Here is a 12,069-nt window from a genome sequence, read left to right on the forward strand (position 1 = left end):
TCCTACGAGTTTGTCTCGTAGGGACAAGCAAAAGTTTGCGTGGATGAAGATAGCAAGAAAGAGATTTAGAAGTTTTTTTATATCATCAGGAACATTAATCTCGTTGGAAACTAAGGAGGCAATGAATTTTGTATGAGCAATTGACCAAGGACTCCATGCCCAGCTGCTGACGTCTGGTTGTGTAATGGCGCGTTTCCACCTATCGGACCAGGCTAGATCAATGAGCGACTAGTATTGCGTGAATAGGAATGAGCGATCAATTTGTGTTTTCCAGAGTCGTGGACCTACGCTATCGGACATTCGTCGGACACGACGAGCTGCCTCGATGACAGTTTCAAATGTAAACTTTTTTGAACGGGACTGTATTTACAATAACACTATTGTTTTGAAGCAAAAGGAGATATTTAATTGAAATGTTTTAGATTTGTTTTTAAATAGCAAAAAAAACTAAATATATAAACGAGTGCAATGAGCACCACGTAAGTTTTACGTGTCCATTACTCGGGTCAAACCAACAAGCGAACTCCATACATTTTTTGACAATTGATGTGTCAACAGCCGGTCCGATGGGTAACTCATTCAATCTTTCCGATAGGTGGACGCGCCATAAGACGACAAGGCCAATTCACACGCCATAAGACGACAAGGCCAATAAAGCGAACAACGTCATTTTGTAAAAGCCGTACCGAGATCCTCCCAATTCGGTCGATGGCAGAATAGCAGAAAGGTGTCCAGATGATTGTACAGTATTCGATTTGCGATCTCACTAGCGCATCACATAATGACTTGAGCCAAGTAGGATCAGTGAATTCTGTAGAGAAATGTTCGAGCAACCCTGATAAAATGACATAACGTTTGATACAACACAGGGTAACGGTGTTCGTGGAACATCAGTTAATAAATAGTTTAAGAAGCCGTGCCGAAGAGAGTTGTCTTCAAGTACGGAGATATATGAGAATATTTGACTAGACTAATTATTTGATAAGACTAATAAGATTAATAAGATAAGATTTGATAAGACTAATTAACAGACGCAAATATCTTCAAACGTGCACAATGGATAGAAAGTCAATATTAGTTGGTGACAATGGAGGGATTTCCTTCTTATCAATAGTGATAACTTAGGATTATTTCCATAGGTCAGGAAAAGTATGATAGACAAGCAAAAAGACGAATAGGTTAAAGTGAAAGGGAGCTAAAATAGGACAGCGCTTCATCTACACAGGCATTGGGATACCATCAGAATTGCGGCAGTCCTGAAGGCTTGAACCACTGGTGTCGTCCAGCAATATTGAGTTTATTTGACCTGGTTGTGATGACATGCGACAAAAGTGGCTAATCAGCAAATTTTTAGAATAACAGATAAATTGTGATATTCTATTTTCCAGAAGTCAAAACCTTGACTGCTAATTTGAGCTGGTACTGGCACGATAATTTAATAAAGTGAGCTTTAGTGCATGATGATAATCATCAAGGCGTAGTATAGGAGCGAGGTGTAACTGCAGAGGTTGTAAGGATCTTTTCATCGTTTCCGAAAATCAGGTCAATGTGTAGATGTAAATTGTTTGTGATATTAAACATTTGTCGTAAACCTTCCTCAAGGATCCCATCACAGACTAAGCTTTCCGATGTTTTGAAGATTCCAAGTGATGGATGAGACGTTGAAATCTTCGAACAGTAGTATCAGTATCACCAACAATAGTTGTGATTGTTTTTCAATGCGAACTGTACAGTCTCAACGCTATTCAGGAAAACATAAAAAAGTGATTCTGAAAGCAATAGTGAAAGTGTTGGAAGTGTGACCTGACGATGGGTAGATTGCATCGACGTAGACTGTTGCGCTCCAGAGTTTGATACGCGGAATATATATCAAACTCCGGAGCGCAAAAGCATTCGTCGGTTCGTTCAATCTGCCTATCGTCAGGTCACACTACCAACACTTTCACTTTTACTTTCACAGTCATTTTTTTATGTTTTCCTGAACAGCATTGAGCTAAAGATACGTTAACATTGGGTAATTAGATGCAGTTGAGAGCGGTATTACATGCAAACATCACCTCCACGGGTGAAAGTACTGTTCTCATGCGAGCGGTCACAGGAACAAGAACCAGGAAGGGATGTAGTCGCTGAACCTCGTCAGAATGATGATATTGACTCCCATAATTTAATGCCAAGAATAAATCATTAAGCTTTTACGCATTCCGCAAACGTTTTGATAGTTGAAACGTTTTGATGCGCAAAATTGTTTTTATAGTTTGAGAATTTTTTTATAATTTGAGGATTTTTTTTATTAAATCGTGATGATTGAGTTCAATAAATAGAAAAATGTTGAGTCAAATAAATGTACATTAGCTTATCTTGTTGTTGTTAAAAATCAATTTATTTTTCTTAATAAATGTTGTTTAAATGTTTTAGCTTTAAATGTTTGTTAGTCATACGCAATATACTTTATGCTGTAAGGTATTTATTTTTATATTAAATATTAATCCAATGATATATGTTTGTATTTTTTTTTCAATATTGATTATTCTAATACCATTAGATGGAAGAAGCAATTCAAAAAGTTATTGGAAGACACTGGTTATGTTACACCGGGCAAACAGCTTTCTGAAGTACGAGTTTTATTTATGGGCCGAGAGTGTTTTGAGGCTCTTTCTGAGCATGATTGCCAACAAATTTATGACAATCATCAACGTGAACTAGTGGAATCGGCTAAACACAATTTTCAAGAGCTGTTAATGGAGAATGCTGATTTATTTTATCACTTCAAAAACAATGAACAGCCTGGCACGATCACTCAAAATGACATAAAGGAAATTACTGACGTGCTTCAAGAAGACCTACGCTACAAATTACTGGATCGGCTGGATCAAGATAGAAAAGTGATATTGTTCCAACATCTTGGTTTTGTGCATTGTCCGATAAAGGAACATTGTCCTGCATTTCCGAACTGTATGGATGCATTAATCGAACGGATACTTGTGTCACATCGAATGTAAGTCTAGCTGCTATTATCCTCTATTTATGAATGTTTTAAAAACATATTGAATATAGTTGAATTATTTTTCATATATTATAGCCTCCCGAATACTCGTTTTGGACAGAAAGAGGGTCATGTTCAATTGAATTTGATTGTTATTGGGTTAGATTATATAGCAAATGATTTTATCGACAAAATTCATCTAAATTGCAATGATAATGGAGAGTACATCGTTGATGGACAAGTTTATGGTGTAAACATAGAAACAATCAACCGTGATAATGATTGCTTTTCTTTTGAAATGCAATCTAAGGGTTTGATATGCTGCTATTCGAACCGACAAACGTTTCAGTATGTTTTTGAGGTTCTCGATCGTTTATTGGTTGATAATCTTGACTTTAAAGATAGTGTTAATAATTTACATATTGTTTTTATGAGTGATGACAAAAATAGTCAGAATACGCTTCATCAACTACAAATCGATGGACAGTCTCTGGCAGAAAAACTGCATTGTGTTTTTATTGATGAAAATGAATTCTATATTTCCGAACAAGACGTGAAATTTATGACTACTACGTTAAACAGCGTAATAGATTCAATTCCCTTCGAGGAATTAAAATTTGGACTAGGTTTACCTGAATTACCCGATCTACGACTAATCATGTCCATCTTTTGTGGCGATCCATTTTCAATTGAGAATCTTTTAACCTCTATGATGCTGGAACAATCATGCATTAGTGTAGGCGAGCGGAACATAATTTTTGAAATGTTTCTTGGTGACTCCAAACGGCGTGTGGAGCTTATTCTTTCATCATACCATGGTGCCAATGCATTTCGCGATGATCTTATTCATGGATTTATATTATTATATTCTAGTAAACGTAAAGCATCTCTATCAACACTGAGTGCTTTTTCGTTAAACATTCCAAATTTACCAATGCAAATTGTAGCGGTTTCAGAGCTAGGTGGAGTTAACGCCTTTTTTAACAATGAATTATCGCAATCATTAATCACTGAGGGAAATACAATTGCTGATAAATTACAAGCACACTTTACTACTGCTTCAGATGACGACGGGCAATTCAGGTTTGCTTCGTTCGCACCATTTATCAAAGAAGTTTGGGATAAAAAGCCAGAAATTGAACATGCTTTCAATTTAGAAGAACCATTGACGATCGACTCAGGTGAAGGAACGATGGAACACTCACTGCATCATCATCATCAACAGCAGATACCACAACCGCCTCCTAGGTACGAAAGTTATCTTATCAACGGGTCGGCTACTACTTGCCGCGGTGTAGGTCAACACCATTCGTACCATTCTCAACAGTCGAATTCTCATCAGCAGCAGCTCTCTCAACAAATAAAAAAAATGCCTCAACAGATATTTGATAACCGATCTATGAATTCTTTAGATGAACATGATAATTTCAAACATCATACTCAAAAGCATCATCACAATTTGTTTTTCTACGAAGATAGCAATGATTTTGATAAGATCGGCAGTAATCAAGGATTCCAAATATATCCTCCTCCAACGACGCCTCCAGAACCAGCACCTCCAGATCATCTTTTGATACCATCTTCAATTTTGCGTCAGCTTAAGGCAGATACGATACCGCAGTCACATTCGAGCATGGAAGAAATCAATTGTAAGTAAATGATAAAAATTGTATACCGTTTTCGAGTCCAAGTAGACGTTTGCCAGATGCATACGAACATTGTTCAACCGTAAGTAAATATATGACGTCCAAGTAAAATGTAGACGTCTAATTGAACATTGTTCAAACGCTATTAAACATTGTTCAAAAGCTAATATACATTATGTTTCCACAATGTTAATGCACGTTTATATTGCCAGGTGAGACAATGAATGATCACCTACATGATGGCCGGTAAAAAATAACTAGTTCGAACCTTATTAAACATGACAGATAGAAATAATGTAAAAAATACCATCCTGAAATTCATGAAACAGTAAAACTTCCAACGAAGATCAAAAACGTATTGTGCTGGCAAACGAAAAACTTAACAGCGTTGCTACAATTGCTGAGACACTAAAATTGTTTACGTAGAATGTGTGTTGTCTATTTTCGACTAACAACAAGGAACAAACGAAATAAAAACTCTATCATGTAAACGTATAAGTTTTTGTTTATTGGCGTTTGAACAATGTTTAGATAGGCATCTACATTTTACATGGACGTAAAATTTTTACTTACGATAGAAACGCGGTCATATGTAGCTGATAAATGTTTACTTGGACTGGAAAACGGCGTATGTATACAAAATGAAATACTAATTGAAACTTTAAAATTCTTAAAACGTAAGATCAAAGTGAATGTCAATTTTAGTTTTGACTAATTTATTGAATTCCGTTTTTATAGCTCATTAGATTCTTGAAGTTTAAGCTTATAGCATCCTTGTGTTGCTCTGATTCAAAAGAGTCATCCTGCTGTTATAAGGTTTTCCTTTATTTAGTTTTCTTATTTTAGTAGTCGTTACTAAGACACCTGGCAAGTTGCAGGAGTTTTAAGGGCAGTTACCCTAGGTACTTATGAAGAACAGCATTTCAAAGCATTGATTTTCATGCATTAATGCGATAGACACCAAATCGTACAAGCCACGCCACTTATGTATGAAAAACTAAGTGACTGTTTTTCCTGCAGCTTAATTTTTCGCGGATTCTATGTCTACGGGGTTTCATTTTTTGTATGCCTGATATATAAAATGGCTAACTACAGCAAAAATGTGAACAATTCAAAATCAATTGTTTTAATTGAAATGGCTTACAAGCTTTAGTTTTACTCATAAAGTTTTCTTCATTCATGAAAGCTTCAGCCTTCTTTTCAATCCTAATTCAGGAAAGGAAGCCTTCTTTTCAATCCCCTTTCCTAAAGATGAATCAATATGTTTGCCTTTTAATGGCTGTACAATATTCAAATGATGAATGATTTGTCTGAACATATCTTTTACATCTTTTTTTACAGAAGCCAAATCCTCCGACCTCCTGTGGGATTGGAAAGAGAAGGGAGTCTCCTATATATTTTAAAATACATATTGCTTTCAATCTGATTGCACATGATCGATTGCAAATGCTTCTTGCTATGCATAGAGCGACATAGTTTCATTTCCGCCAGTGGGAAACTAGGAAAGTGAGAATGATTTTTCTTACACAAAATTTTGAGCTCCTTTAGCGAAGCTTTTTTCTTTTCAATACCAATACCTTTTCGAGATAAAGAAAAAAAGGTCAAAATAACATATGTTGTTTAATTTTAAAAGAAGTTGGCATGTACGCTTCAACACAGTCCATGCTAAAAGTAGCAAAATATGAGCTTCCTCAATGAGGAGAAGGAAGTATAAAGGAGTCCTTACAATTTTAATATAGTGGAATGTTAGCAACTCGCTCAACGATTTGTTCTTTTTAACGGATGATTTTAACACCAAGGAGGGCAAACGAATGACCGATTCTAGAGTAAAATATTTTCTCGTAAATGCAACATACGTCAACAAACGGTACAGTTTCCTCCACCTCTTCCCTCTTCACTAAAACGGTTTAGACACTAAACTGCACTAAAAAAATCCTGTTCCGACGTTTGCTCAAAAGTAAATGTGAAAAATATTCTTCAAATTGCATCGAGGCAGCAAAAGTGACGAAATGCGAGTAAAAAAATACAAATTAGAAAGAAAGTAAAGGGTAAAGAAATAGTTTCAAATTCGAACGAATAGTTTTGGGGACCTGGATAGCCAAAGCGTTAGAGTGCGGCACAAACACACGATAGTATCGGGATCGAATCTTGTCTGAGCTTCCCCCGTACGCAGGACTGTCTATTCAACGACGAGAAATTCCAAGTGATAGAAAGCTTTGGCTAAGCATAGCAAGGGAGGCCTTGACCGTACACCGGTTGTCGAGATAAATAAGAAGAAGAGAAAAGTTTAAAATTAGCTGAATAAGATTGGGATATCGGACTAGGATGAACATGTTTCGAAGTGGGCGGTTTTCAAAACCTAAACGCAAATTAAGGTTTTGCCATGCATTTAAAGGATGAAACAACGTATTACTTTCCCTTTTTGACATGTAGGGGAATTGATATGACGGAATCAAAGGGTATTTCGAAAGGATGGATGTGGAAAATACCAAGCATAAACAATAGGGTTTCCTTATTCGACAACTAGAGGCGTAAGATTAGGTAGAAAGATTATGGCAAGAACGGGTTGACCATAGGAAACGGAAAATATGTAGTGAAATTGCAGTGCAGGAAACAACGGGAGAAGAGAGGTTTTTATATAGTAGTAGTAGAATCTGTATTTCAAAATTGATTTGTTCATACAAATGTGAAGATTATATTGATTCGGGTTTACATAATATCTTAACCTTAACACATTAGGAATGACATATTTGTACCATCATGGATTATTGCTATGGAGTTTTTAGTTTAGAGTAATACACCTCAGGAAAAATAGTAAAAAACTTAGGAGAAGGCTTTATCATTTAATTTATCTAGACCTAAAAACATAACTAACCTAACTAACTTAAACTTGAAAAAAAAAATTATTATTACTTGTTTAGAAAAAGATTTTTATGGCAAAAATAACGTGCGTACAATTTCTAACGGACTGCTAGTAAATTTATCTCTGTATTTAGTGAAGATGGTTTTACTGTGTTGTGTTATTAAGTGAATGCTAGACCTGTTATGAATATCTCTTGTACTGTGCCAAGGCGGTAGGTTTAAAGTTCGCTTCAAACATCTGTTTTGGAATACTTGTATTGTTTCAACATGAACAGCCGTATAGTTTGCCCAGATTGGAGCTGCATACAATAAGATTGGTCTAATTATGGATTTGTATGACAAAAGTTGATTCTGTATACTTAGCTTTGATTTGCTATTTACGAAGCAATAGAGAGATCTTAGTTATTTTTCAGCTTTGATTATTTTATTTTTGATGTGTTTTTTTGAAGGTAAGCCTTTTATCTTATGTGACCCCTAAGTAATTCTCTAAGACGTGCCAGACAATATTCGCGTTAAAGATTATAAAGCTTCGGTTAGGATTTTTTTATTGCTTGTTCGTCTAGCGAAAAATATTGCTTCTGATTTATCAACATTTACTTAACATATGGAAATTAAACATAATTTACAGAACGAAACATACACCGTTTTCGAGCAGAAATAAACATTTGTCAGCTTCATATGCAGCGCGGTTCAAAAATAAGTAAACATTTGATGTGCAAGAAAAATGTTGGTGTCTATCTAAACATTGTTCAAACGCAATTGTACAGATTATTTTTCCCCATTGTCAATGAACGTTTATATTGCCCTGATTCGTTTCTTATTCTGTTATGTACTTTAGACCAGGGGTCTCCAATCTTTTTGGATGGCAGGCCGCATTGAGTAGAATATCCGCATTTGAGGGCCAATCATAGTTCATCTCTGCAAAAATATTATTGGACTCTGAACTGAAATTACTCTTTATGCATTGCACAATGGTGCTAGACAATTAGTTCACAGACACAATGTGTGTTTTGCTGAAAAGTGCTATAGTTGTTACGAAAATAATGGTAATATATCAAAATTAACCGAAAGCTATGCGCTGGGAAACGAAAAAGGCAACAGTGTTGCTACAATTGCTGAGACACTAAATATCAACAGATCTACAGTGTATAATATGTTGCGAAAGTATCATAACACCATGAAAATAGAAGAAGACAAGCGAGGAAAAATCAAAAGAAAGAATGGATTGATGAAGATTGTGTTATATCGCTGCAGAAGTTAACAGAAAGAATTTTAAGTAAATGTTTGTCGTTCTTTAGTGGCCAAAGAGATTTCAAACTTTAAATGTTCTCTTAAAAGATTGTATTTATACCCAGAACGAAGGAATGTAGGAGAGAATTTAACAGTGCGAAAGCATTGTGCATTAGATCTGACAGCTCCTCGTAAAAGCGTAACTGAAAATTCTATCGTATTTGTTGACGAGGTTGGTTTCAATGTGAGCGTTACTCTCATACGAGAGGTAGATTTACTGTAGGAACATGAATTGTGAAAGATGTACCACAAATTCGATCTCACAATATTTCAGTAGTATGCGCAATGAACAAAACAAGCATTGTGCACTAATAGACCTGTAATAAGGCGATAGATAGATCGTTTTTCATGATATTCATGATAGAATTGAAGGAGAAGTTGTTGTCATTAAATATTACGAGTTCTATAATAATAATGGACAACGTTCCGTTTCATAAATGTATAAAAGTCAAAGAATTATTCGCTGCGGGGCCAGATCGGATCAAATATTTACCTCCCTACTCGCCATTTCTGAATCCCATCAAGAATCTGTTTCGTAAAGGGAACGAAATATGCAAACGAGCGAACCCAGAAACAGAGGAGGAGCTAGTGAATGCTATTGAAAATGGGAAGTACCTTATTACATCTTCTGAATGCGAGAATTTGTTTTTTGCACATGTAGAGCTTTATTCCACGGTGCTTAAGAGAAGAACCTATAGGTGACTAGTTGGGCTGTTCCTAAACGAGTAAAATACTTCCCTACCTGAGACATGAGAAAGAAATAAAGAAATTTCATGATGAATTAAATGTATGCGTGAATTTAATTATGTCTATTTTCATGCAAATGATCTTCGCAAATGAACATAATAAACGATATTAAAACTGTATCCTATAAACGCATAAGTTTGGAGGTGTCAAATGCTAAGTTGCGTTTGAACAATGTTTAGTGACGTTTGAACAATGTTTAGATAGACACCAACTTTTTTGGACATCAAATGTTTACTTATTTTTGAACCGCGCTGCATATAAAGCTGACAAATGTTTACTTGGGCTCGAAAACGGTGTAACAAGATAGGCCTTGGTAAAGATTTTTTAATAACTAGCTGATAAACCTGATTTCATTCGGGTCGACGTGGTTTAAGAAAACATTTTACGTATGCTTGTACGTTACGTATGCACCTTTCGCTGTTGCTATTGACACATCTTATCCAATTGGCTATACCTTTATATTAATATCCTGCACTCCTTTTTAAACAAATCTTACCTTTTAACCATCTTAGCTATCAAGGAGAAAAAAATGTATCAAATCCTTTCTTCTCTTGTTGTTTCACAACTACCATTTCTCTTCATAATCTTTGTTTCGTATGATCAAGCCGTTCTTAACTTTCTTATCTGTTGCAGCTTTCACGTCATTAAATTAATAAAACCTATTTTTTATGCCTAGAGTTTTCCACTTTCTCGTTCGAAAATCTTTTATTATCCATTATCATTTTACTTGGATCCGTCATATCAATTTATTTACATAACAATGAGAAACAGTAGCATGTTGTTCCATCCTTAGCATGAGTGACGTTCAAAATGCTTCTATTTTTCTAACTCTTATTCTTAATTCGTCATTAAGCTGCCTGGAAACTGCATCTTATTGCCTGGAATCTTATTGAATAAGGGCATAACGTTATGTACAACAATATGTTGAAAAATATTTTACACTTTTAAATTTTTACATGCGTGGAGTGAAGAAGAGTTGAGTTTCTTATTGCAGTTTAGTGTCTAAATAAACGGTAGAAGAGAGAAAAGTTGCATAAAAATTAACGGTTTGTTGACGTCTTTGCATTTTTGTGAATTTCTTTTATTCTGGAAATGGAAATTCCTTTGCCAACCATAATGTAAAAGTCACTCGTTAAAAAGAATAAACAATAAACATTTGTATCGCTGAGCTTTTTTGAATATGCGAATAAATTAGGGTTGCAATCCCCCCTTTTCCGCATTGGAGAATCTCATACTTTACTACTTCTTGTATGGACTGTGTTACGGTGACATGAAAAGTTGTAGGAAAATTAGACGATATTCCGAATATTTATTGTAAGTCCTCCCACTAATTTGTTTCCAACCGTATGTTTTTAGGACTTCGCCTCATTTAATTTAAATCAGACATGATTGGTATGTTTCATGAATTGGTAGCCATTTGTATATTCCAATCATTTTTTTTATGTTTGGAGAAGGGGGATATTTTATGATGAAAGGATTTACCAAACCGGGAAACTTATGTCTCATTTTGCATAGAAAGTTTTAAGAAACGTATTTTTGGGTCAAATCAGATGCCATTTATATTTTGAATGATTTTCAATTACCGTGAGAGGGAATATGCTGGTAACCAACTCCTTTTCTTAACCTTGCAGAGGGCCGGAGGGTTTGGCTTTTTTTACAAACAGATTTATAAAACATGTTCAGACAAATTGGTCATCATTTGAATTTTGTATAGCTATTAATAGACCTATATATTGTTTTATAATATGGGTAGTGAGTGATATAAAAGATGTTCGTTTTTTCTTCGGAGTAACTGAAGCATTAGTTTCTGCTCTAAAACGTTAAAAGGAACATGTTTGTCGAATTTCGGATATTTCGGTCGTCTTTTGCTTTTTAAAACGAATATTATAGACTTATCAACGGGTGTTTGTATGGAAGTCCCCCTTTTTTGACTGGTGTGGCCGAAATTTTTGATTTTTCTGCAAAATATAAAAAAAGCATGTGTGTTAAATTTCGACCAGATCTGTGTTTTATATTTTTAGGTGAATGGTATAGTCGATTTTTGTGGAAGGTTGAATGTGAGCCCCCTATCTTCCCCACCGGAATAGCTGACGTTCCGGATTCTTTTAAAGAAATGAAAAAGAGACATACACCACAAATTTCAGTCCAATCGGTGAACTCCCCCCCGCTCCCCTTAGCCCTCTTCCTCCAAGGGGAGGTGGTGGGTTGAATGGGAGCTCTACTTTAAAACTATAAATTTCAACTCTTTCTCTTTATAAATCTAATGTAAAAAATATTCTTCAACGTTTAATTAATAATCACGTTATGTTTAATTCAGTAACATTCTATTTTTTATCATTTTGTTGCGTTGGCTGGCGCTGAAAATGTGATTTTGGCAAATAATCTAATTTAGAATACAGAGTATAATAATCGAGAACACATGATGGTGATTGCAAAGGGAGCAGCAATGCCAGTGAAAAATACAGGAAAAGAGAAAAGTGTTTCCAGGTAGCCTAAGTGACGAAGTAAGTAGCGATGAGGAAATAATATGAAAATAAGATT

General features: G+C 35.2%; 1 protein-coding gene across 1 annotated transcript in view; it reads left to right on the plus strand.

Moving 5' to 3' along the window:
- LOC128729040 (rho GTPase-activating protein 190) overlaps positions 1–12,069 on the plus strand; it is a 63,317-nt gene that overhangs the window by 2,774 nt on the left and 48,474 nt on the right. Inside the window, exons 2-4 of the mRNA XM_053822687.1 lie at positions 1,734–1,763; positions 2,543–2,995; positions 3,080–4,632. Coding sequence (XP_053678662.1) covers positions 1,734–1,763; positions 2,543–2,995; positions 3,080–4,632 — 2,036 coding nt within the window. The remainder of the gene's footprint in view (positions 1–1,733; positions 1,764–2,542; positions 2,996–3,079; positions 4,633–12,069) is intronic.

Source organism: Anopheles nili, chromosome X (assembly GCF_943737925.1).
Source record: "Anopheles nili chromosome X, idAnoNiliSN_F5_01, whole genome shotgun sequence".
Lineage (NCBI taxonomy): Eukaryota > Metazoa > Arthropoda > Insecta > Diptera > Culicidae > Anopheles > Anopheles nili.